This window comes from Geotrypetes seraphini, chromosome 1, assembly GCF_902459505.1.
Source record: "Geotrypetes seraphini chromosome 1, aGeoSer1.1, whole genome shotgun sequence".
Classification (NCBI taxonomy): Eukaryota; Metazoa; Chordata; class Amphibia; order Gymnophiona; family Dermophiidae; genus Geotrypetes; species Geotrypetes seraphini.
In genome coordinates, this window is record NC_047084.1 from 453445553 (window position 1) to 453473149 (window position 27597).

The 27597-nt window shown below is 44.3% G+C and overlaps 1 protein-coding gene across 3 annotated transcripts in view; it reads right to left on the bottom strand.

The window, feature by feature from the left end:
* Window positions 1-27597, bottom strand: part of GNL3L (G protein nucleolar 3 like) — a 66648-nt gene continuing 39051 nt past the window's right edge. For all 3 annotated transcript variants that reach the window (XM_033921722.1, XM_033921732.1, XM_033921744.1), the window contains exons 3-15: window positions 26515-26628; window positions 22299-22415; window positions 21111-21194; window positions 12587-12722; window positions 12314-12417; window positions 12044-12188; window positions 11813-11900; window positions 10711-10888; window positions 8971-9113; window positions 7279-7415; window positions 2576-2709; window positions 1496-1673; window positions 1-570 (exon numbers count right to left, since the gene is read on the bottom strand). In XM_033921722.1, the coding sequence (XP_033777613.1) occupies window positions 503-570; window positions 1496-1673; window positions 2576-2709; window positions 7279-7415; window positions 8971-9113; window positions 10711-10888; window positions 11813-11900; window positions 12044-12188; window positions 12314-12417; window positions 12587-12722; window positions 21111-21194; window positions 22299-22415; window positions 26515-26628 (1626 nt within the window). In that variant the 3' untranslated portion in view covers window positions 1-502. The remainder of the gene's footprint in view (window positions 571-1495; window positions 1674-2575; window positions 2710-7278; window positions 7416-8970; window positions 9114-10710; window positions 10889-11812; window positions 11901-12043; window positions 12189-12313; window positions 12418-12586; window positions 12723-21110; window positions 21195-22298; window positions 22416-26514; window positions 26629-27597) is intronic.

The following is a 27597-nucleotide window of genomic DNA, read 5'->3' on the forward strand; positions in this document are numbered from 1 at the left end:
TAACTTTTTTACATATATTTTTATTGATATTTTATTTTAGAGGGTCAAATAATCGCACCCTTCACACTGACATGAAAAAGCGAGACTCACCAGAAAGTCCCAGAAATGCAGATGTATGGCTCGAGACTGAGGAGAGGTACACTAGCGTGGGTGTTCCTGGAAGAGGACCCAGCTAACAAGTCCCTGCCATTCCAGTCTCCACAGCAGGGGGCAGCAGTGCTGTTCCCTCTCCCCCCCCCCCCCACACACACACATATTGACAGCACAGTCATTCTTGTCTTTCTGCAGTACACAAAGCCGACTGACTTCTTACTGCATCAATTCACATAATTTACATGCTTTCAACAGCACCGTCAATCTCGTATCTGTGCCATATGAAGGGCAGTACCATCCCCCGCCACAGTAGATTGCAGAGTTTATAAAGGTGGCAACAGGATAATAATTCCAGTCTCTCTCCAGGAAAGTAGTAGTGTGGCTTACAGACTCTCAACTGTGCCACGCTTTAGTCATCTGAAAGGTTGAATGCCATGGCAGACGTCAGTGTGTCTGAGAGCTTTGTTGCAATTTTATCTAAAATAACAAAAAAAAACAAATGAGAGGAAGGAAATAGAGACTTCAAAAAATTAAGCATTAATCCACCAGAATTCTCAGACATTGGGCTTAGAAGAACAGCAGTAGAAAGAGTGGGAGAAGACTGTACAACAATATAGCACCTTGGGACTCAATTCAAGGCTTCAGCTAAAAGCCACCAAAGCACAGGGCAATCTAAGAGTGAGGAGAGTACAAGGCTGAAGCTGTGAAAGAGACCCTCATGATCGTTAGGCTCTAACTGGGAAAGATGCATGTTCATATCGGTGAGATGTTATCCAGATAATGGGGTTACAGTATGTCTCTTCAGTGGAGAGGCAAAATAAGGAGTGGAATTGTCCTAAATAGACTGGTGGACACAATCTGTTATATAAATGTCCTTTTATTCATCCAAAACCTCAATGACTCAACATGTACATGTTTCGGCTGAAAAGGCCTGCTTCAGGAGTCTTGAAAGTCTTCAGGGCAAAATCAAATGATGTATCCACTAATATGCAAATTTCCAAGTCGCTAATACGGTATTTGGTCATCTGAAAGAAGTTATGGGAGCCAAAAGGTGTCCCGAGTGTTCTTTTTAATCAAGAACGCCCAGGACACCTTTTGGCTTCTGTAACTTCTTTCAGAAGACCAAATACCGTATTAGCAACTTGGAAATTTGCATATTAGTGGATACATCATTCGATAATACCCTGAAGACTTTCAAGACTCCTGAAGCAGGCCTTTTCAGCCGAAACATGTACATGTTGAGTCATTGAGGTTTTGGATGAATAAAAGGACATTTATATAAGAGATTGTGTCCACCAGTCTATTAAAGACAATTCCACTCCTTATTTTGCGTCTTTGAGTTTGTGGATTTGGTTCCCCTGTTCCATACCCTCTTCAGCAGAGAGGCCTCTACCCAACTTACCTGCCCGCTTCTGCAGTTTCCGCCGTCTTTTACTTGCCACCCGCAAGCCCTGACCTTGCAAAAGTGGATCCAGGGCTTGAATCTCTTGGAGACTGGGTGCTCTTGGAACTCTTACTGCTGCAGTGGCCTCCTGTTTGTTCTTGCTACTGACTTTGATTTCTACTGTCATGGGACCAAACTGGAAGAATGGAAAAAGGACAGATTACACTTTCTCACATGCAGCATGTTGACAACTAAACATCCCTGCTATTCCTCCAAAAATTTACTAAATCATCATGCTAAATGACTCGAGAGATGTTACCCTGCCCAGTCTTCTGACAGCCTCTGTGCATTTACATACTGTAAATCCACCTGGAATGATAGTGTAGCTGCAGGAGCAGTGCTGAGTGAGATACTGGCAGACAAAGCGCTACAATATAGAATATGATTACAAATAAAAAGCACAAGGCCTACTTCATATGCCAATTGTCTCCTCTGTTGCAGTACAAATACTTATTCTGCACCATCCCGATCCACACAGAAATTTTTGTGTGGATCAGGATGGTGCAGAATAAGTTGTGAAGGGGGGACCTTTTCTTGAAGCAGCCTGTCGGCGAAACATGTCGGATATGACAGGTCCCTTTCCCGATGAGATAAGATCATCAAGAAAAATAATAACAAGATAAATTTTAACCAGTTTTTATAATGGTTAAGTTATTGACATTAAGCACTTTAATAAGTTTGAGATATAATGAAGCACTTAAAAAAAACCAAAAAATTGTGAAACATATTGAGTAGGGGCTAGTGAAGAAGCCATAGCCAGTGAGAAGAATTTTGGCAACCAAGCAAACACAAAAAATTGTGTGGTGACCAAATGGCATGTCTGAAGCCCTGATAGTTTGACTAAAGTAATCTATTAAGCAGAGAGAGCGGCATTGAGAGATATAGTTGTGGTATCATGATAACCCACAGCATCTTATCATTTCCAAACTCTACTTTAAAGTTTTATTTTATTTTGATAAAGTTCTGCTCTTCTGCCCATCTTGTCCTTCCCAAAGAGATTATAGATGCAAGAGGATTTCTAGGAAGGAGAAGGCAAACCTCCAAGTCTTTGCTGTCCTCATCCATGGCAATTTCAGCATCCTTCAGCTCTTCGAATGCCTGCTTAACTTCTTCAGTGCTGCTTGTCAGGCCACAGGTCTCCATAGCAATCCCATCTGGACCAGAGGGCATTTCTACAATGGAATTGTAAGGAAATAGTACTCTACCAGCATTGCTTCCCAAATTGGGTCCCAAAAACACATTTGCGGTTACAACTAGGGTGGACCCAAAAAATAGGTTGTGCCAGTGGTTCTTAAACCTGTTCTGGGGATTCTGCAGCCAGTCGGGTTTTCAAGATATCTCTAATGAATATGCATTAATTCCATACAAAAAGGAGCTATATTCTTAAACCATATACTGTATTGTATACATAATTATCATGTATTCAATTATTAAATTACTCATATTTTATTACACCATATATCTTAAAATTCAATTAAACAATATTCTCTCATATATACATTCTTATCATATTAATATGTATGAAGCCCTCCCAATCTACCCTATTTATCCCAGCTTTAAAAGTTCACTTTCTATATCTTAAGTCTCTGAGGGACAGTTTCCAGTGGGACAGTTTTTGCGGGTTAAGCGTTTGTGCAGTGAACCAGCAGAATTTCAGTCTCAAGCGTGTACCATGACTAAGCGGTTAGTCAGAGAGCTTAGCCTCAGAAAATAATTAAATGCCCTTTTAAAAAAGCAAAATATACAAACAGGAGATGGTTAATGTTGAAAAAAGAAAGAGATAGTGAGGATAAAAGGTTAACATGTACTCTTCCTTATTCAACTCAATCTTGCCAATTGAGACAAATAATACATCAACACTGGCACATTCTTAGCCTTCCTGAGAAGCTTCAGGATATGCCGAGGTTTGTGTACACTCAGGGGCGGAACCTTTGTGAGCTGTTGTCCAATAGGAATAATAAGAGAAGAATGAATGGGGGAAGTCATAGTAAGTGTAGTGGGTGTGTTTATTGCCGTTTTGTATTGGAGACTAATCATATTAATATTCTAATTGTGACAAGGTATTCTACTTGCATGACAGGACAGATTGTAATACGAGTCAAATAGTGAATTATGGTATTTAGGCCAGACAAGGAGAAAAATCAAACAGCGTATTGCTCAGTATATGAGCAATTTACGGCTTGAGAAAGTAGATCTTCCGTTGGTAGCCCACTGGGTGCAATATAAACATGAGGTGAATGACTTAAAATTTGTGGTGCTGATTACTGTCCAATTGATTCGAAGAGGTAACATTTCAGATATATTATTAAGAAAACAGCAAAAATTGATTCACCCCTGGGGAACAGTTGAACCTCATGGTTTAAACAAGGAAGTGGAATGGCATTTGTTATAATTGGGGACAGCTGTAAATAAAGTTTAAAAACCAATCAGGGAAAGGAAAAGTAAAGACAATTTTAGTCTCAGTTGAGGTGATGCTGTGGAAAGGTTCTGGTTTAGAACTCTCACACTTGTGTGTGGCCAAGATATAAAGTATTATGAATAATAAAGTATGAATTAAGTATTTATATAAATTTAATGCTGATAATATGAGTATATTGTAAGGTTTATTTAGGTATGGTGTGATTGAATGATATTGTATATTATAGAATTTGTGAATAATTGAAGCCATCAACAATCTAAAGCCCCCGACGAAGCTGAAAGGCGAAACACAGAGCTGTGGTGGGCTTAACTGTTGATTTTGTTCGAGGTGAATGACATAAGGAGAAGAGTTGAAACTGGAAGGAAAAGACAAGAAAAGTGAAAGTTGGCACAGTGATGAAGATTTTTTATGATTTAGTGATTGGACATTGCTTCATGTAGAAAATGAACTTTTAAGCTGGGATAAATAGGATAGCTTGGGAGGGCTTCATAGATATTAATATGATATGAATGTACGTATGAGAGAATATTGTTTAAATGAATTTTAAGATATATGGTGTAATAAAATGAGTAAAAACCAACAGAAACTGTAGGCAATGTACAAGATGCAGGCAGGATTTATTGTACCAAAATAAAAATGCAGTAATATAAAAACCTTTTTACCAACCAAGGGACCTGACAAGGTCCTTGTTTCGGACAGTACACCTTCATCAGGGGTCCATGGTAAATAAGGTATAAGATATACTGCAAAGAATAAGGGTAACAACAAATGCCTGTGTGTTTAATTCGCTAAGGGTCACTGCCAAAAGTGAAGTGCCTCAAAAAATGAGAAACAATGGAACCTTGGTTTAAGAGCATAATTCGTTCCAGAAGCATGCTCGTAAACCAAAGTACTTGTATATCAAAGCGAGTTTCCCCATAGGAACTAAGGGAGACTTGCTTGATACTTTCCCACCCACCCCCACCCCCCGAGGCTAGCAGCGCTGCTCTACCCCCCGAGAACCGGCATTGCTCCCCCGCTCACGAAGGCCTCCCCTCCACGTGATCCGCCATCCCCTCCGCTCGTGTCGCGCCCCCCCCCGCCACGATCTGGCATCCCCCACGCACCCATCCACCCACCTGAACACATTGCTTACCCCCATCTGGCATCGGCACCAACGCACAGGACATGCCGGTGCCAGTGCCCGAAGATCTGCCGTCTTCTTTTTGCTGGGCATTGAGCATCTGCGCATGCTCAAGGCCTTCGAGTTCTCGCTCTCTCCGGTACCAGATGGGGGTAAGCAATGTGTTCGGGTGGGTGGATGGGTGCGTGGGGGATGCCAGATCGCAGGGGGGGGGCTGGTAAATCGAGGCAAGCTCAGTTTCCAAGGCACCAATTTTGCAAATGTTTTGCTCGTCTTGCAAAACACTTGCAAATCAGTGCACTCGCAAACCGAGGTACCACTGTTATTGAATAATTGAATAAATGATAATTATTTATACAATATATGGTTTAAGAATATAGCTCCTTTTTGTATGGAATTATTGTATAATTAACTTAGAGCTATTGAAGGCATTTTATAAATCCCGTTGGTGTTTGTGCATTGGTGGTTAAGTAATGAATATGCATGAGACAGATTTGCATGCCTGTAATGTAATGTAATGTAATTTATTTCTTATATACCGCTAAACTCCTTTAGGATTCTAAGCGGTTTACAGAAAATAGACAATAGTGTGCATTAAAATTATAAGTAATATAGGTTTACAGAGAAATATACATTAAAGGATACAATAAAAATAAGATAAATAAATAAAGAATAGGTACTTAGAAATTCCCTTACTGTCCCGAAGGCTCACAATCTAACTGAAGTACCTGGAAAAATAACAATTAGTTGAGTAATAAAAGTAAGAAATAGAAATGGAAGAAAAAATAAGAAAATAAACATTCTAACAAGACTACATTGATCTAAGGACTTTGAAAGGTAGAAAAGAAGAGAGATAGGAATAGCTGCAGAAAGGGGGAACCATTGAGCAATAGAATTTTGGAGAAATTTAAATGTTAAAAATAAAACAAAACAAGGGGCAAATCAATGAATGAAATTAACAATAAAACATAAACTGGAAAAAAAAAAAAAAGTGAAAATAAAAATCTGAACAGTCGGATTAAAGTCCAGATTGAGATGACTTCACTGCTAGGCCGCCAAATTTCACCAGGTATCATCCGATCCTTGCCAACACACCGGAAGCCCCAGATCCAGTGTCTCTGCTTTTCGAACTCGACCGAGAAGTTCACATCCTCCTCCTGCATGCCAAACCTGATGAACTTGTCTCTTTTTGGACAGGTATTGTGCCATTTTGACCGTGCGCGGCTCCTCGGCGACCATGCCATCTGGGCTAACCATGGCCTCCCCTTCGCGGTGGCTGTGGGGGACGCTCCTCTCCATGGCCGAAGCCAGCGGTTGCAGTGCCTTCGCCAGGTTAACGCTGCTCAGCAGGGTCGGCTGGAGTCTGGCCTCGGAGGAAGAGAGGTGGCTTGGGAGTCCTGGAGATGTCAGTTGCGGTGCGAGCAAGCAAAAGGCAGGAGCAGGCGAATGGCTCAACTGCCGCAGATCAGGAGTGTTCCTGGCTGCTACTGGGGGGCGGAGCTTGCTCACATGTCGAGCCCCGGACGAAGAGAGGTGGCCTGGGAACTCTGGAGGTGTCTGTTGCTGTGCGAGCAGGCAAGAGCAGGCAAACAGCTCAACTGCCGCAGTTCAGGAGGTTTCCCGGCTGCTTCTGGGGGGCGGAGCTCGCTCACACGCCAAGCCCCAGAGGAAGAGAGGTGGCCTGGGAGCCCTGGAGATGTCAGTTGCGGTGCGAGCAGGCAAAAAGCAGGAGCAGGCAAACCTCTTATATGCAAATCTGCCTCATACATATGCATTAGGGATATTTTGAAAACCTGACTGGCTGGTGGTCCCCCAGAACAGGTTTAAGAACCACTGGGCTGTGCTATAAAAAGGCCTGGGCAAACTCCACCAAAGGCAGGGATGATTACAGCAGCCCATCCAATGCTGTATGAGGGTCAGGAAAATTGGTATGGATTGCAAAGACTGTGGCCACAGAAAGCTTAGCGAACACTGCCCTTCAGATTCCATCCCCAGATAATACAACTCTCGTTACCCCTCCTGCTGGTTGACCCAGTACTTTCAGCCTTTAGGCATAATGGTAACGTGATGCAGCATCCAGAGAGAATGGGTATACAAATTACAGTAATATCAGCCAAAACTGTGGGCAGGGTCTCCAGGAAGTATAGAGCTACCTTGCTCTCTGGCTCTCCTCCCCCTCCCCCCCCATCAGTCACTCACGTGCCAGTGCAGTCTGGTTGTCTCGCTCAAGTTCCTCAAAGTCAAAAGCCTTTCCCATCTCTGTCACAATCTCTGCACTGATGTGGGTGGGCAGTGTATGTGTCTCTGGGGGGTGGGTGAAGTAGCTTATCCTCCCGCTGTAAGCAAAGAGAGAGAGAGGCAGTGTTTAAGAGTAGTGAGGTTAGCTTTTGAGAAGCTGTTTAAATCTCTCTCTATATATATAGATATACTAGTCGTTAAGCCCGTTACATTAACGGGTGCTAGAATTTATGTCTATCTGTATTTTTCTTTCTGTCTCTTTCCTCCCTCCATTTCCCTGTGTAGCGCTGTCTCTGCTTTCTTCCTCAGTCTGCACTCTCAAGCTGTAACATTACTGCTTAGCTTTTTCTCCCTGCAAGCATCTCTGCTCTAGCCCCCTGTCCTTCTGTGACTGTGTGTCTCTCTCTACTTGTGCACTGTTTGTTTGTTTTTTTCAATCTCTCTTTAGCTCCTGATCCCCTCTCACTGACCCTTGCCGACTGCATGTAATTCCGGTTAGGTTTCCATGGCAACCCTGCTCGCGGGTCTGTTCGGTAGGGCCGTTTTTCGGGTCTGCCGGCGCCGGGTGGGGAAGAGTCCTGGCTCCTTTTTTGGTTTGGGCGCGTGCAGAGGGGCTCAACAGCGCACAACCACCTTTCCTTCCCTCCCTCCATCAGGTGCAGTGCAGCTCCACCAATGTTAAAAGCAGCCGCATCGAAATCAGAGGCCTGCCACTGCCGTAGCACGTTCCCCTCTGCCTTGGTCCCGCCCCTTCTCTGACATATGGGACCGCGGCAGAGGGAACGTGTTACGGTGGCGGCAGGACTCCAATTTCAAAGCAGCTGCTTTTAACATAGGCGTAGCTGAACTGTACCTGATGGAGGAAGGGAAGGAACGGTGGGGCAAATTTCGTCAACGGCAGTCCTTGTGCGGTTCGAGAGAGGGGGGGGGGTGGAGTCGGCGACTTGCAGCTTCGCGTGCCTCCCACCCCCCCTTCCCTCCGGCTCCGCCGCCGATAGTCTCCACCTGCATTGCCCCTGGCGCAGCACTCACCGGCCCGTCGGGCGGGGAACGGAGGAACAGGTTCAGGGCTGCCAGGGGGGGAGGAGTGAGTCCGGCTGAGACTGGCAGGAAGAGGAAGTCGGAGCAGGTGAGCCGGCACCGAAAAAAACTTTAAAGAGCCAGCCAGACCGTGAGTGCGAGCTGTTGTAAGTTTGCATGTGCACTCTTGCCGGCCACGGACATACGGATCACGGAAGCACGCGGATTAGACTGCGCATGCGCCGCCTACGGTTTTATTATATAGATAGTATATTATTTAAACAATACTAATACAGTATGTAAGTATGCGGAGGAGAGATAGCAGTATTGGCTGCAGCTTATTGTGCTTTTGGCATTGACTAACTAAGCTCCTAAGCATGGGGTGGTTTCAAACTAACGCAGATACATTCCATGTCAGGACCTATTAATGTTGAAGCACACAAGAAAGTCTTGTCAATTCTATTTGTTTTAAGCATTGCTCACTGTCTTCTCAGTTACAAATCTGCAAGATGAGCTGATGGGTAGTCAGCACCATCTGATTTCAGACCATCAGCAGTGACTCCTTGCTGCTAGAACAGCCTTTCTATTGCTCCATTCTGTAAGAGGTCAGAAGATGGGACAGTGCTTGCTCACCTTGTCCAGTCAGTTAACACAGCTCTGGCTGCTTTCTCATGGTCCGGGACCCCTCCTTTCCTTAGCATGCCCTTCCGCTTTGATAGCACCGCCAGAAACTCCATGGTGTTCCTGAAGTTGGGGATGGAGTAGTACTCCAGTACCTGAGCAAGAAAACATATCTGTTCATGAATTACAGCATGTGCGGTATGCTAGTACCAGAGCTATGACTATTTTGGTGGCAGGGATGACGCTTTGGAATAATCTGGTTGGGCAAATGAGAATGAATAATAACTTTGAGAATTTAAAAAATTTATTAAAAACATCTCTTTATATAGAAGCTTTTTAAGTGGTAAACAAGCAGTGACTGAAGGAATGAAGTGATTAATGGAAATGTTATCTATATATTGTTTTTGTTTTGTAATCTGCTTAGGTATAAGTGGATAGGAGGCAATATTCAGTTGTGGATTAGGAATTGGTTATCAGAGACAAAACAGGGTAGGGTTAAATGGCCATTTTTTTTCAGTGGAAGAGGGTAAATAGTAGAGTGCCACAGGAATCTATACTGGACTGGTGCTATTTAACTTATTTATAAATGATCTGGAAATTGTAACGATGAGTGAGGTGGTTAAATTTCCAGATGACACTAAATTGTTCAAAGTTGTTAAAACGTATGCAAATTGTGAAAAATTGCAGGTGGTCCTTAGGAAATTGGAAGACTGGGTGTCCAAATGGCAGATGAAATTTAATGTGGACAAATGCAAAGTGATGCACAGAATAATCCAAATCATAGTTACCAGATGCTAGGCTCTACCTTGGGGGTTAGTGCAAAAGAAAAAGATCTGGGTGTCACTGTAGACAATACCTTCCACTCAATGTGCGGTGGCAGCTAAAAAAGCAAACAAGATGCTAGGAATTATTAAAAAAAGGGATGGTTAACAAGACTAAGAATGTTGTAATGCCTCTGTATTGCTCCATGGTGTGACCTTACCTTGAGTATTGCTTTCAATTCTGGTTGCCTTATCTCAAAAAAGATATAGTGGAACTAGAAAAGGTTCAAAGAAGAGTGACCAAGGTAACCAAGGTGATAAAGGGGATGGAACTCCTCTCGTTTGAGGAAAGTCTAAAAGGTTGGGGCTCTTTAGCTTGGAAAAGAGACGGCTGAAGGAAGATATGATTGAAGTCTACAAAACCCCTAGTAGTGTAGAACGAGTACAAGTGGATCAATTTTTGACTCGGTCAAAAATTACAAAGAGTAGGGGACACTCGAAGTTACAGGGAAATATTTTTTCACCCAAAGAATAGTTAAGCTCTGGAATGCTTTGCCAGAGGTTTCGGTAAAAGCAGTTAACGTAGCTGTTTTAAAGAAAGGTTTGGCCAATTTCCTGGACATGGGGATGCTATTCTTGCCCTGGATCGGTAGCATCATGTAATGTTGCTGCTATTTGGGTTTTTGCCAGGTGCTGGTGACCTGGATTGGCCACCTTTGAGGATGAGAAACTGGGCTGGATGGACCATTGATCTGACCCAGTAAGGCTCTTCTTATGTTCTTAAAGTTTTTTACATAAATAAATAAATAAACAAACAAGCATATGTAAAAGCTGAGATAGTGAGAAAAGGTATCTTCATATGACACCAAACCCCTTATAGGCACTACTCAGTGTCCTGTGACTGAGGAAACCTCATAACTGGGCCTGAGAATTACACTTCCATATGGCTATGTTACAGATCTGCAGCACAAAAGAAATGGCAATGCCTCACTTGTTGCTTATTGCAGCGTCTCAAGATGGCCTCCACAGGGCTCACTGGGTCTGCCAGCTGCTCAATCTTCACGCAGTTACGCAGGATGACAGCAATGTCAGAGGCAGCAGTGGCCATGACGATGCCCGGACAGTCCAGCAGCTTGATGTGCTTGTCCAGGTGGATTTCCTGGAGACACCTGTGGAATAACAAAGTGTGGAAAAGGAGGATAATGAAGGGCCAAGGGGGACTTCTCACAGTGAAGCATCACTCCCAGGAAAGGCAGAAAACATGATAACTGTGGCTGTCTTCCCTCAGTATCTTTTGGGGAGCCTGCATAACCCTCCCCACCCTCTTCCAAAAAAGACAGAAGGGGGGAGGTGTAGCCTAGTGGTTAGAGCATTAGGCCAACAGCCAGGAAAGCTCAGTTCAAATCCACTGCTGCTCCTTGTGATCTTGGGCACAGATACTGGAAAGGGCAGAGAGGAAGAATGTGGCTCTTTTTTTTTTTTTTTTAAACCCATTTTACTTGTATCAATTTTAAACAATAATTCACAAGTAAATCACTTGACAGAGAATGTAGCACACTGTACACCATAGGTATTGGGACTTAACCATTGCTCACAGACCCCCCCTCATTCTATTAAAGGTCACCTAAACTTAGGGGCGAAAATTATAGAATACTAGCACTTAGGTACAAGACTGTAAGTGCTAAGTAATATTCTTTAATAGCATGCAACTCACAGCATATAAATGTGAGGGAGTGTGCACAGGAGAAATGCATGGGCAGGTGCTACATTTACATGCATAACTAACAGAACATTTTAGTCATATGCTAAAGTGCTACATTTAGGTGTGCATTTACACCCGATATTGCAATGGCTAAGCCTAAATGCTGGTGTGTAAATGTCGACTTACGCCAGTACTCTACAACGGTATCCGGGCTTCCAGATGCCGTTATAGAATTAGCACTCAACACTCTGCATCTTGGTGCCCTTTATACAATTGTCCCCAAAGATACTATATACTAATATCATCCCAGAGGTAAGGAGAAAAAGAAGCCAACTTCTATCCTCGGAACAATTCTGTGAGGCTTGCTGAGAGTGCTCTCTCTCTCTCTTACTTGGTGACACCAGGGGTTGCTCCCACGTTGCAGGCCCGGGCTCTCTTCAGGCTGTTGATCAGACTACTCTTCCCCACGTTGGGAAAACCTGCAATCAATGACCAGAGATCAAATGCTGTCTTGATCTCCCAGGTTGGCTCATTCCTGGCATAAACATGCTGCATTCTGAGGTACACTGTGACGAGGTGAGGTGTTCCCTATGTATGGAAGCCCCTTGCATAATTAACCTACCCACAACCCCAACGGTGATGGCAGTCTTGATGTCCTGGCTCCGACAGTAATTCCCCAGCAGTTTCATCAAACAGTCAGCTCCCAGGCAAGTGCTGGAACTCAGGAGCTCCGCTGAAGCCTGGCTAACAGGCACTCGGCTCTGTTGCTGAAAACCAGAAAGAAAATTGTTTCAGTACTGGCAAGAGTACTGGGTGAGAGAGGGAAAAGAATGGCAGAGTGAGCTCCAGAGGAGAGAACAAGCGCATGCAAATAGTAATTCATAGCACCTACCAAGTTCTTGAGTTGCTGCTGCGTGGAGGCTTTGAAAGCAACAGTGGGGAACTCATTCCGCAGGTATCGTAGCCACTTCTGTACTATTTCTTTGGAAACGAGGTCTGGAAGGGAGAGAGAAAAACAACTCATCATGAAGCAAAGCAGAGACTGCTGGAGAAGAGATGTGAGAACATGCCACTAAGTCATGTCAGAAGCTGCATACATGGATACCTGAAGTAAGTGTAACCACTCACCCTGCATGTGAACTCAGGTCCATCCCTGTGCACTTACCAATTTTGTTTAGCACCAGGACAAGTTTTTTATTTGCTCCTGCCTGGACCACAGCTTGCTCCACCTGAGGGCAACGGCAGCCCAGGGGGTCTCGAGCATCTAGTACTTCCAAAACCACATCAGCCAGTTCCACCACCTGCAAGGTCAAGGTCAACAGTGAGAAAATTAATATCCCTCCTATGTGACCCCCAGCTCCCTCCAGGGACTTTCAAAACTGCCTCACATCCCCCACGGAGGACAAATGAAATAAAAAAAGATTCAATTTTGGCATTTTTTACAGCGTTGCTTTATTTATTACCCATTTTCCCTGATGTTTGGTTTTTATATATGCTTGCTATCCAGGGCTGTGGAGTCGGAGTCGAGGAGTCGGAGTCGGAGGAAATTTCGGGTACCTGGAGTCGGAGTCGGAGTCAGAAGTACAAAAAACTGAGGAGTCGGAACATTTATCTACCGACTCCATTTTTGAACTTGGCATACCAATCACGAGCGGTTCTTTCAGCTATAGCACCCACTATATGCACAGCACAAATGTTGCGAGCAGCTTCTGCGGCCTTAGAACCTTGATTAAAAGCAAAAAGAAGGTGGTGTCGAAAATGCTCATTTCTCTCAACTTGACATTCCATTTTAACGATCTGAAAATTAACCGGTGCTGTGGAGTCGGAGTCGAGGAGTCGGAGTCAGAGGAAATTTCGGGTACCTGGAGTCGGAGTCAGAGTCTGAAGTACAAAAAACTGAGGAGTCGGAGTCGGAACATTTATCTACCGACTCCACAGCCCTGTTGCTATCTACTCTAAACTTTATATTGCTGCCTTTACCAGGGAGAAAAACAAATTGTTTAATTAAAATGATTTTAAAATATTAGGTACTTCCTAAGATAGTGACTATGGAGGACAAAGCAAAACATCCACAGAGCTACACAATGGAAACCACATAAAGTGAAAGCTAGGACATTCGGAAAACCTCAAGAAGAATCCCAAAATTGTCAGAAGGCATGGGACTTCTGTGCTAAAGACAGAGGGAAGGAGCATGACCATGTGATATAACTTTAAAATTATTTATTGATTAAAACTGCACCATACACATACCGTACCTATAATTGCTGATCAGACAACAAAAGCAATAATATTGCACAAATATTATAATTCTATGAGTAAAAGGTTGCTAGCAGCTTAAAATAGATGTTATCATACACATGCTCACACTCTATAACTCCCATCCCTTCACATACCTGTGCATTGTATTTCAATCTGCTTATTGTGAAAACAAAGCAGCCATCTTGATATTCCCAAATTCAAATACCAGTATGTAGCATTTTCTCTTTCTATCTCTTCCCTATCCTTACCCACCCCCAAATCACAACCTCAGGTAAACTGCTTATATTTTTACCACAGATCTTCCTCTGCAGTGTGATGATGGTCCTTACACCCTTCATATTCAACAAGTCTGCTCAGCATAAACCACAAGACACCTGTCTCTAGGTGTCAGACACATCCCTCCCCTATAGTCTCTCATCGTATCTTCAGTAGAGCAACTAGCTACTCTCATGCCCCTTTCCATACCCTTATCACTAACCATCACATATTCAGCACCTGATTTTGTGCTCAGTGTGAAAGGAGCTCCTTTAAGCTTTCCAAACAGCTTGGAACACCCTTTGTAATCTCAGCCTCTTCGTTGCTGCTTTCAGTCATCATACCAGGCTACATTGTTGTGCCAACAAACATGCTTTCCTCAAAAAGATGCTTTCCCTACTACTGGGAGCACGGTAAGCTCATTAAATAATAAGAGCCATGCTTTTTCAATATTTTAACATTTCAGTCATTATTGCACTACTAACTTCCAAAAACACTGGATAGTGAGGCAGCTCCAGAAGATGTAGCCTAATGGGGCCTCCTGTTCTCCATACTTCAAACACCTCAATCTGCCCTATGTTTTGCTTGCAGTGCCTGTTTGAAGATATATAAGCTCCCAACAGGATTTTTTGCAGACTAAAATTCTCTGACAAAGATAGAATCCTCCTTATCCAACTAGAAAACATCATGTCAGTGACCAAACTCCCAGTTCTTAACTCCTCTGCCGATGACAAGGCATGTGTCGAGGAACATGCCTGGTCTTTTTTCAAGGACACGGTGAGCGAGGCTCAAAATCTGTACATCCCCAGATTCAGAAAGGGGTGCAAAAAGAGTCGAACAAAAGATCCGGTATGGATCACTAAAATAGTGAAGGAAGCGATAGGCATTAAGAAAAATTCATTCAGGAAATGGAAGAAGGATAAAACTGAGGAGAACTGGAAAGAGCACAGGAAGTATCAAAAAGAATGTCACCATGTGGTTCATAAAGCCAAAAGAGAGTATGAAGAGAGGATAGCCAGGGAGGCACAAAATTTCAAACCGTTCTTCAGATATGTTAAAGGGAAACAGCCGGCTAGGGAGGAGGTGGGACCGCTGGACGACGGAGACAGGAAGGGAGTAGTGAAGGAGGAGAAAGAAGTCGCGGAAAGACTTAACATGTTCTTTTCGTCTGTATTTATGAAGGAAGACACAACCAACATACCGGAACTGAGCAATTCTTCAATGGAAATCAAGCAGAAAAATTAACATCCATGGAAGTGAGCCTTGAAGATGTACGCAGGCAGATAGAAAATCTAAAAATTGACAAATCCCCGGGTCCGGACGGAATCCATCCAAGGGTTCTGAAAGAATTAAAGGAGGAGATAGCAGAACTATTGCAGCAAATTTGCAACCTATCCCTGAAAACAGGAGTGATTCCGGAGGATTGGAAGATAGCCAACGTCACGCCCATCTTTAAAAAGGGATCAAGAGGTGACCCGGGAAACTACAGACCGAGTCTCACCTCAGTTCCGGGGAAAATGGCGGAAGCACTGATAAAAGAAAACATCGATGAACATTTCGAAAGAAACAAACTTCTGAAAACAAGCCAACATGGTTTCTGCAGGGGGAGATCGTGCCTAACTAACTTATTGCACTTCTTCGAAGGAATTAACAAACAGATGGACAGAGGAGACCCCATAGACATCATATACCTGGATTTCCAAAAAACCTTTGACAAGGTGCCACACGAGCGTCTACTCCGGAAACTAAAGAACCATGGGGTGGACGGAGACATACATAGATGGATCAGAAACTGGTTGGCGGGTAGGAAACAGAGGGTAGGGGTGAAGGGCCACTACTCGGAATGGAGGAGGGTCACGAGTGGTGTTCCGCAGGGCTCGGTGCTTGGGCCGCTGCTATTTAATATATTCATAAATGATCTAGAAACAGGGACAAAGTGTGAGATAATAAAATTTGCAGACGACACCAAACTATTTAGTGGAGCTCGGACTAAAGAGGACTGCGAAGAATTGCAAAGGGACTTGAGCAAACTAGGAGAATGGGCAACGAGATGGCAGATGAAGTTCAACGTTGAGAAATGTAAAGTATTGCATCTGGGAAGCAGAAACCCGAGGTACAACTATACAATGGGAGGGATGTTAGTGAACGAGAGTACCCAAGAAAGGGACTTGGGGGTAATGGTGGACATGACAATGAAGCCGATGGCACAGTGCGCAGCGGCCGCTAAGAGAGCGAATAGAATGCTAGGTATAATCAATAAGGGTATTACAACCAGGACGAAAGAAGTTATCCTGCCGCTGTATCGGGCGATGGTGCTCCCGCATCTGGAATACTGCGTCCAATATTGGTCGCCGTACCTTAAGAAGGATATGGAATTACTCGAGAGGGTTCAGAGGAGAGCGACATGTCTGATAAAAGGGATGGAAAACCTTTCATACGCTGAGAGATTGGAGAAACTGGGTCTCTTTTCCCTGGAGAAGAGGAGACTTAGAGGGGATATGATAGAGACTTATAAGATCATGAGGGGCATAGAGAGAGTAGAGAGGGACAGATTCTTCAAACTTTCAAAAAATATAAGAACAAGAGGGCATTCGGAAAAACTGAAAGGGGACAGATTCAAAACAATGCTAGGAAGTTCTTCTTTACCCAGCGTGTGGTGGACACCTGGAATGCGCTTCCAGAGGACGTAATAGGGCAGAGTACAGTATTGGGGTTTAACCCTTTCAGGACCAAGGGACATATTTGTCCCATAACTTTAAAATCCTATAAATTTTGATTGGGATAGTCTACAGTTCTAAATTTGATATGTACGGATTCCATATGATACTGCCTTTATGTAAACAAACTGGTTCCGACATTCATTCATTAGCGTCGTTGCTAGATTGACGAGAAGATTCACTTGCCACACTGTCCATAAGCCAGAAGTGTGATTTTTTTAAATAAAAATAATGATATTTCACAAAAAAAAATCAATTTTTTGGCATCTGCAAGCCCTTTTTACCATAAAAATGTCGTAAAAACCACAAAAATTGGCCTACGATCCTTATGGTCCTGAAAGGGTTAAGAAAGGATTGGACAATTTTCTGCTGGAAAGGGGGATAGAAGGGTATAAATAGAGGATCACTGCACAGGTCCTGGACCTGTTGGGGCCGCCGCGTAAGCGGGCTGCTGGGCACGATGGACCTCAGGTCTGACCCAGCAGACGCATTGCTTATGTTCTTATGGGTTCGTGCCGACTCCTATTTAAAATGACAATGTTCTTGGTAGTGTCTGTATTGGATGTGAGAATATTATGCCTGCTTGTCCTTGGAGAACTCTACTTGTGGCATTATAAACAGTCACTATCTGTGATCAACATAAGGGAAGAGAAGACAGAAGTAGAGGATTGCTTTTTAGATGAAGATGGGAATCCAAGACTTGCAGATTATTATTAAGTCTCGAGAGCAGATCAACAAGACTTTGACCCCCTTGGGGGATTATGTCAAAGAATTGTCTGGGTGGGAACATCTGGAAGAAGTAGGAGAGCAGTGGGCAAAACTGAAAGGAGCTATTGTAAGAGCAACAAACCATTTTGTAAGGAAAGTAAGTAAAAGAGGAAAAGAAGGCCGCTTTGGTTCTCAAAGTAGTAGCTGAGAAGGTAAGGAAAAAAAGGTTAACTTTCATAAACTACAAAAGGTCGCAGAAAGATAAAGACAAGCAAAAATATCTGGAAAAGGTAAGAGGCTGGTTGAGTAGTCAGGAAAGCAAATTTCAAATGGAAGAAAAAATAGCCAACAAGGTAAAACGGTGGGACAAGACATTTATTGGTTCATAGACAACCCCGCGAAAGACAAAGGTGTGCGCCGACAACTGAGCGCAAGACGGAGGCGCGCGCCGAAGAAAATTACATTTTTTAGGGTCTCCGACGGGTGGTTTTGTTGGGGAGCCCCCCCAGTTTACTTATTAGAGATTGCGCCGGCGTTGTGGGGGGTTTGGGGGGTTGTAACCATCCACATTTTACTGTAAACTTAACTTTTTCCCTAAAAACAGGGAAAAAGTGAAGTTTTCAGTAAAATGTGGGGGGTTACAACACCCCACACCCCCCACAACGCGGCGCGATCTCTATTAAGTAAAGTGGGGGGGGGTTCCCCCCCACGCCCCCCCGTCATAGCCGTAAAAACAGTAATTTTCTGCGGCGCGCACCTCCGCGCTGCGCTCAATTGTCTGGGCGCGCCTTTGTCCCAGCGCGCTTTTGACCTGCCCCCCTTTATTAGTGATAGGAGGAAGTGCAAAAGTGGCATTGTGAAACACAAGGGTGAAGAGAAAAATATGTAAAATTTGATAAAGATATGGCCGAATTAGAAACATGGAAACATCCAGTCTGCCCATCCACAGTAACCATTATCTCTTCCCCTCTCCCTAAGAGATCCCACGTGACTATCCCAGGTTTTCTTGAAATCAGACAGTCTGTCTCTACCACCTCTACCAGGAAACTGTTCCACACATCTACTACCCTTTCTGTAAAAAAGTATTTCCTTAGATTACTCCTGCTTAACAAATATTTCTGTTCTGTGTTCACAGCTGAAATGCCAGAAGTGGGACTGCAAAAAACAACGCAAATAGGGATGAAGGTGTGAAAGACCCCAAATGATTTTCAGAGGATAGTGTTCGTGAGGAGCTAGCTAAACTAAAGGTGGACAAAGTGATGGGGCCAGATGGTATACATCCGAGAGTACTGAAGGAACTTACACCTCCCTTTTACTAAACCGCGATAGAGGTTTCTACCACAGCCTGGAGTGTTAAATGCTCCAACACTGCTCTGACACTCATAGCAGCATCAGAAGCAAATCACATCCGGAGAAGAGGTCAAACGCCAACCCTGCACCAGACCGTAAAAAGAAAACAAAGCCACAAGCTGTACCCTGAGGGAGGACCAGGCAAGGCCCCACTCCAGGCCATCCTGCAAAAACTCCAAGATGTGAGGCAAAGACGCACAAAGGGGAAGCACGCCCTGCGCCGAACACGCAGACGCCAAATGCGCACATAAGCCTGAGAGGTGGAAAGTCTCCAAGAACCCAAGAAGGCGAAGATCACCTTATTCGAATATCCTATGATATGGAATGAACACAAAGGATATCTAATTAGAAAATTAATGGGGGAAAAAACCCAACTTAAATGGTTGCACATGTGTTTGATGTGTTGAATGGTGCTTAGATGGCAACTCTGGCTGTGAAGACTAAGACCAGGACTGCGCAGATTTACACAATCTGTGTCCCATATATGGCAATTTAATTAAAGATGGGCTGGAGAGGGCTTTGACGGAAACTCCAGTAATATGGAACGTGAGGACAGAGCTGGGCAGACTTTTACAGTCTGTTTCCCCACAAATGACAAGATGGTTTGGATAGGCTGGAGTAGGGCTAACTTCTACGGTCTATGTTTGTTTGTTTATTTAAACAATTTATATCCCATTTATCCTACAATTCTAAGCAAGCAACACAAGACATACATATTCTCTAAGCACACAACAATTAAATACCTACGTTCCAAAAATGTCAAAGAAAGATAATTTAACCATCCGCTATAATAAAACCCTTAGCGCGCATGCGCACTTCAATCTTCGTGGCTCTGTGCTGCCGTGCCCCCGCATGCGCCTTAGAAAGAGCCTGTGTCAGTTTCCGCGCGGCGGTTTCCCTAGCGACGGTTGTGTTTTGGTTGCAGTTTATGAAATAAGGAGCCGGTGGTGGTGGTGGTGGAGGAGGAGGAGGTTTTCGCGCAACAGTTTCCCCCAGCTTAAAAAAGGAGCCTGCAGCGTGACCTCAGCTGCTTCAGAAAACAAGCGACACTTCTCAGATAAGCCTGCTTGGGGAAGGGAGCTATTTTGCTTTGTTTTGTGGGAAGGGTGTGTGCTGGGGAGCTGTGAACTAGCTTCCATTGGTTTAAGTAAAGGAGGGTGTGCTGGGGAAGTGGCACAGGGAGCAATCTTGCTTTACTTGGGGGGGGAAGGGGTGTGATTTGTTGGGAACAGGGAACGATCTTGGACAGGGGGAACAGGGAAGGGAGAAGGGCTACTGCTGGACAGGGGGAGGTAAAAGGAAGGGAGAAAGGCTACTGCTGGACAGGGGGGAGGTAAAAGGAAGGGAGAAAGGCTACTGCTGGACAGGGGGGAGGTAAAAGGAAGGGAGAAAGGCTACTGCTGGATAGGGGGGAGGTAAAAGGAAGGGAGAAGGGCTACTGCTGGACAGGGGGAGCAAGGAAGGGGTGCTGCTGGACAGGATGGAGAGACAAAGAAAGACAGACAGCGGGCAGGGAGAAAGAGAAACACAGACAGGGAGCCAGGGAGAAAGAAAGAAATGCCTAAGCCTACACATCTATTCTAGCACCCGTTAATGTAACGGGCTAAAAAACTAGTGAATTAATGTGTGTGAATGTTGGGCAGACTGGGCAGTCTTTATCTGCTGTCATTTATGTTTTACTATATGATGTTCCCTTCCCCCCAACATATAACCCTCCCCTGTCTTTCCTGAACAGATTATATGATGTGCATATGATTTAAACATGGTATAAAATATGCATACTTGCTTCTGAACCATCTTTGTCATGTTCATGGCTTAGACCATAACAAAGTCTGCCCTGCCCAACTACTGGAGTCACCACTGATGTCCACTCCGGCTTATCCTGATCTGTCTTACCAGTTGTAGAAATCTGTCCGGCATTGGCTTCACTTCTCTACTCCTGGAGCTGCCATTTAAGCACCACTCCTGCGTATCCTAAATTAAATTATAACTGTTGATGTTCTAAGTTTTGTTTTGATACTATTTTTATTTTTTTTTTTGATTTAGGGATTTTTGTGTCTATCCCACGCATTTTTGAATTCCATCACGATTTTTGTTTCCATCTCAACCAGGAAGGCATTTTAGGCATCTACCACCTTTTTGTGAAAAAGTATTTCATTACATCATGCCTTGCAGTTTCCTTGGAAAAGAAAATTGTGATATCAAATTTTCACTGTAGCACATATTCAGCAGTTGTATCCAAGAAAGCTACCAAAATCAGCAATGGTCTGCAGCAAGGCAAAAGAGCTAACTCTGGCTTCCTCCCATATAACAAATGTCATCTGCATACATAGATAATTTATATAACACACCCTTTATTGGAATACCTGTCCTTTTGAGGGCAAGCAATAAATTACTCACCTTTTTAAACTCCCGGTAGTAAGCTTTCCTGGAGTTCTCATTCTCCAACTGCTTGTGGCTCTCTAAATTTTTTAAGTCTATCTCCTACAGGAAGAGCAAAAACATGCAAGGCTTAAGGGTTTTAGAGTAATAACTGTTTCCAGAAAGTCTGTTAATGAAAAGACCCTCTAAACCAGGGATCTCAAAGTCCCTCCTTGAGGGCCGGAATCCAGTTGGGTTTTCAGGATTTCCCCACTGAATATGCATTGAAAGCAGTGCATGCACATAGATCGCATGCATATTCATTGGGGGAATCCTGAAAACCCGACTGGATTCTGGCCCTCAAGGAGGGACTTTGAGACCCCTGCTCTAAACCAAACTGCAGGCATCATATCAGGCAGGGTGAAAATATTTTCTAAACATTTGGGTACCATCCAAACACTGGCATAGTGAGGGAGGGTGGAACCCGGCATCGCAGTGCTGTGCACCTCCCCAATCTTACCCACTGCCCCCCTCATACTTCTTGAAATGTTTGCCGGCACGAACAGCATACTCCACTTGCTGCTTACGCTGGCCTCAGCACCTGGTCCCACGACCAGAAAGTGACGTCAAAAGGAAGCCAAGGCTGGCACAAGCAGCAAGTAGAAGACGCTGCTCGAGCTGGCAAACTTTTAAAGAGGTACGCAGGGGGGCAGAGAGCAGAAGAGGCACTGGCGCACCCCTCAAAGATGGCACCCGTGGAGGTCTGTACTCCTCTGCCACCCACTTACTACACCAAAAATATATTAGGTATTGGGTACTGAAAAGATTTTGTTTTACATGTTTATTTGATTTTTTTTAATCTCCATCCTTATTCTTATTTTTCCTTTTTTTCTTTGGTATTTTTTTCTTACATTTCCTAATTTTTTTTTTTGTTTTTCCCCACTCTCTCGATTATTTTTCTTAGTTATCATCACCTCTTTCATTGGGTCTGTGCTGGATGTAGTCTTTTCTCTAGGCCTGGCGGCAACAGTGATCTCTCATTAGTGTGGGCAGACTAGATGGGCCGTGGCCCTTTTCTGCCATCATGTTCTGTGTTTCTGTGTTTCTCCCCAGGCCCAGATTTGTACAGACAGGCACCTCGAAGTTTTACAACTCTATAATCAAAAAGAGAGGAAACCAAACCTTCGGCTTTGGATTCTGTGTGGACACAGAACAAGAGGTCTGTACCTTCTGTTCAAAGTCCTGCTGCCTCTTCAGAGCATCTCTCTGCAGGTTCTCCAGGTTCCTGTGCTTATATACCTCTTTGTACCTGGCAGACTTCCGTTTCTCTCTTGCTTCCTCCACCTGTGGAGACAATTGGTCACTGCAACAAACATGTACTGTAATAATTTACTGGACAAATGTTTTCATCTGTTGTGCCACAGAGACAACTGCAATTTCCATTCTTGCACCTGTACAAAAAGCAGCTTTACCTCCATTCCAGAAGTGGCTTTGCTGTCACAGCCTTTGTACTTCAAAGCAATGTTACCATATTTTTCACTCCAAAGGAGACTTTTTTTTCCCCCAAAGTGGGTGGAAATGTCTGTGCGTCTTATGGAGTGAATATTGTGTTACACACCGTGATGTCAGTGTTCTCCCTAGCGTCTTTTAGCCGGGCGCTCCATCTGGCTAATTTAGGTGAGCACCCAGCTGTCTGCCAGGGAAACTTATACCTTTTTTTGCCTTTTTAAATCCTGGTGGTCCAGCGGTATATCAGCAGGAGCGAGCTTTCATCGCTACTGCCCCATGCTGAGCCTCTCCCTTGCTGGACAGCTGCCTCAGATCTTGCGAGAACTGACGGCAGCCATTCAGGGAGCAGCACGGGGCCAGGCTGGAGCATGAAAAGCTCACTCCTTCCTTGTGCGCCGCTAGCCACGAGATCTGAGACAGCTGTCCAGCGAGGAAGGGGCTCAGCGTGGGGCAGGCGCATGGAAAGCTTGCCCTGCCGATACACCGCTGGACTACCAGGATTTAAAAAGGTACGGGGGGGGGGAGTAAAAAATTGTTAGTCAGCTGGGACGGATCCCCCCTGTCCCGGCCTATCACTAGACCACCAGAGAGGGGACAGGGCAGGGAGGTGGGACAGGGGACAGAAAACTAGAAGAGTGCTTGAACCTTAAAGTCTCTCCTCATTTGTTAATGACAATGATGATGGTTCTTTATACCGCTGTTGACTTTACATGGTTGAAATATTATTCTGATATATTTTGTTAAATATATTAGTACACCATTTGGTTCAGAATTGTTTTTTTCTTGTTTTCCTCCTCGAAACCCAGGTGCGTCTTATAGTGCAAAAAAATACGGCAGTTGCTTCCTTGAAGTGGCTGCATTTTGTTCAAGTTTCAAGTTTATTAAAATTTGATATACCACTTATAAAATTATCTAAGCGGTGTACATGATTATAAAACTAAAACTGTATAATAAAAGGTAATCACAATAGAGGAGACAAACTGATACATATATGGGGGGATAGGAGAAAGAAATACAATATTCAATAGGAAAGAAAGACATCAAAGGAAGGGGATTAAAATCCTGTCAAAGGCAGAATCAATTAGCAATCGAAAGAAAAGAAATGTTTTTAAGCTTGATTTAAATTTTGTTAGATTGGAGTCTTCCCAAAGATAAGAGGGTAAACAGTTCCATAAAAGTAGGGGCAGTGACAGAAAAAATTGATTTCCTGGTCGTATCATATATTATACAGTAAGTCGAACTGATGGGATCTCCAATAAGTTTTGATTGCTTGAGCACAGAGATCTTACAGGTAGGTATGGGATAAGATATCTAGGAATAAATCCCAGTAATTGTGTCATTCTGTTTTTAAAGACAAAGAGTAGAATTTTGTAAATGATTCTATGTGATAAGGGGAGCCAGTGCACTTTGATTAAAAGAGGCGTTCGTTACGTGATCAAATTTTGTGGCTTTGAATAAGAGTTTGACGGCAGTAGTATGAATTATTTGTAATCTCCTGAGTTCTTTTGGGGTAATTCCTTGATATAGGGTATTACAATAATCCAATTGAGATATGACCAGAGAATGCATGAGGATATTTAGAGAAGAGGTTTCAAGAAGATTAGAGATAGAACGGATCATATAAAGCTTGTGAAAGCACTTTTGAACTATTGTACTGATTTGCTGATGATAAGATAGGTCAGTGTCTAATGTCACTCCCAGTAACCTGATAGTAGGTTACTCACTGAATTATTTCAGAATTCAAACAGATAGGGGAAATTAAAGTCTCAGACTTGTTGCAAGGAAATAACATCACTTTCGATTTGGCAGTGTTAAGAGAAAGCATATTATCACTTAACCAGTGGGTTATTTGTTCTAATTTCTTGTTAATCTCTTGGATAACCATCGGATTTTGGGGATTCAGGGGGTGCAGCAGTTGAATATCGATTGGCTTAAGGTCATAAAGGGTGATAGAAAGATACTGAATAGTGTTTGAGGGTGGGGATATGTAGGTGACATGTGCTGGTTCTTAGTAAGCTGTTGTGCATGAATTTTTCCATGCTGGGGTTTGTTCATTCTTTAATTCACTCCATACTCACAAACACAAAGGGACTGTAGTTTCAAGTTTATTATTAGGATTTGATATACCGGTTTTTACAATCAGGTACTCAAGCATTTTCCCTATCTGTCCTGATGGGCTCACAATCTATCTAACGTACCTGGGGCTAAGGAGGACTGAGTGACTTGCCCAGGGTCACAAGGAGCAGCACGGGGTTTGAACCCACAACTCCAGGGTGCTGAGGCTGTAGATCCAACCACTGTGCCACATACTCGAAAAACTCAAATACCCTTAGTGCAAATCCTTCTCTCAAAAAAGAGATTTCACTTTTTACTCCTTTACAATAGCATAATTTTAAACCTCTTTCTAAGGCTCAACAACGCACTGTGGACTTAAAACCCAAAAAGCCACTACTATGTTTCAGGAATCTTGTAAAAGGGAAGAAAAAGCCTCAGACTCAATTTTATAAGCATTCAGGCTAAGAGTTACCTCATCGGCATTAAAAAACCCTCCTCCAAGTATTCTTATCTTCACTAATAAATATTTTTTCAACAATAAATACTTTTCAACTATTCAAATATTTCAATAAATTTCCATCCACATGCGCTGGGAGCCCTACTCTAAACTCCTAAAGAACAGCTATGTCGGGAGCAACCATAAAATCGCTTCCTGCTAATGTAATTGGACTGCGTCCAGATTGTGTGCTAGTATATAATGTTACTAATACAGTGGTACCTTGGATTACGAGCATAATCCATTCCAGGAGCATGCTCGTAATCCAAAATGCTCGTTTATCAAAGCAAGTTTCCCCATAGGAAATAATGGAAACTCGCTATGATACGTTACCACCCCCCCCCCCCCCCCCAAGTCCAGCGGCGCTGCTCATCCCCCCCCCCACGAGAACCGACATTTCTTCCCCCGAAGGCCCCCTCTGCGATCCGGCACCCTCCCCCCTGCGATCTGGTCCCCCCCCCCCCCGCCGTTTCTTACTGTCATCTGGGCACCGGCATGTCCTGTGCGTTGGTGCCGGTGCCCAAAGATCGGCCTCCTCTTCTTGCTGGGCCTTGAGCATCTGCGCAAGCTCAAGGCCTGCGAGTTCACGTTCTCTCCGAGATCTCCGAGAATCTCGGAGAGAACGTGAACTCGCAGGCCTTGAGCATACGCAGATGCTCAAGGCCCAGCAAGAAGAGGAGGCCGATCTTCAGGCACCGGCACCAACGCACAGGACATGCTGGTGCCCAGATGACAATAAGAAGCGGCGGGGGGGTGGCCAATCGCGGCGGGAGGGGGGGGTGGCCCGATCGCGGCAGGGGGGGGTGGCCCGATCGCGGCGGGGGGGTGCCGGATCGTGGAGGGGAGGGTGCCGGATTGCGGAGGGCGCCGCTCGCAAATTGAGGCACGCTCGGTTTCCGAGGCGCCGATTTTGCGAATGTTTTGCTCGTCTTGCAAAACACTCGCAAACCGGTGCACTCGTAAACCGAGGTACCACTGTACTTTTATGATAAACACTTATCTTTCCCAGCGCTGTGCTGGATAAGGCCCACATGTTTTTCATACACACTGCTGTTCTTGTGGCAAGTCTGCTCAGCCAGAGCAGACAATGGCCAGCCAGTGTTTCGCTAAGCTGCATCAGGGCTTCCTGGGCTGCACTAAAAAAATTATATAAGCAGACATATTCTCAATTCTCAAACAATGCTTTTTGAGTTTTAAGTCCACAGTGCGTTGTTGAGCCTTAGGAAGAGGTTTAAAATTATGCTATTGGAAAGGAGTAAAAAGTAAAATCTCTTTTTTGAGAACAAGATTTGCACTAAGGGTATTTGAGGTTTTTGTTTGTTCATTCTGTCTCATCTCTCCCCCATGCAGGTGGTTCCTGTACATGCACTCCCCAGCTCTTACCCTTTTCTTCTTTTGTTCAGCTTCTTTCCTAACGTGCTCCTTGAAGCGAGATAAGTTGGGTAGCTCCAGATCCTGCCGGCCAATATTTTTTCCTTGCAACGTAGCATCCTTTCCCTGTTGTGGAGTTCAACAGAAACCACAGGCAGTGAGTTCACATACTTCGGCAACATGACCAGCACTGGAATGCTGTATGCACTATTTTTGCTTATCACTGGTCAAACTACTTTGCAGTCTTTGCAAGCTAGAGGGCAAGGCTTACTGCTGAGGCTCCTCTAAAAAAAAATGTGGGGAGGGAGAGGGACCCAGCACGAGACCTGCCGGGTTTGACACCCCCGAGGTTGAACAGACCCCCAAACAGGGCCCACTCAAGCTCAATCTGGCCAAAAACGGGGACTAGAAACCCTAAACAAATTCCAACAGCCCTACCAAGGGAGATGGGTACAGCTCACTCACACCTGCTGGAGACTGAAAGAAGACTGATAGGAATAGGGGAAGGTACCTCGTATGTACTGTTCCATAGTTTTGTTTCAGTCTCCACCTGCTGGTCATGATGAGATATATACTCATTTGTAAGATTAACCTCTACCGGTCTGGAGAGTGCTAAAGAATACAGTACTCCCTCGATATTCACTGGGGTTCCATTCCAGGAACCCCCGCGAATGTTGAAAAACTGCGAATACGGTTTTTAGAAGGGGAGAAAGGAGAGGGCAGCCGGAGCGCCAGCGAGTGAAGGAAATCACTCGCAGTATGCTCCGATCGCCTCTTCCTGTACTAAAGTCGAGCCTCACCAATCAGGAGCTGCTTTGACACGCAGCTCCTGATTGGTGAGGCCCGACTTTAGTACAGGAAGAGGCAGTTGAAGCATATCGCGAGTGATTTCCTTCACTCGCCGGTGCTCCAGCTGCCCTCTCCTGCCTCTCCGGCTGCTCTCTCCTGCCCGGTCATTCGCGGTTGACCAGGACCGCGAATCCGGGGGGGAAGCACTATACCATGTTTCCCCGAAAATAAGACAGTGTCTTATATTAATTTTAGGCCCAAAAAAGATACTAGGTTTTATTTTCGGGGTATGTACATGATCATCTC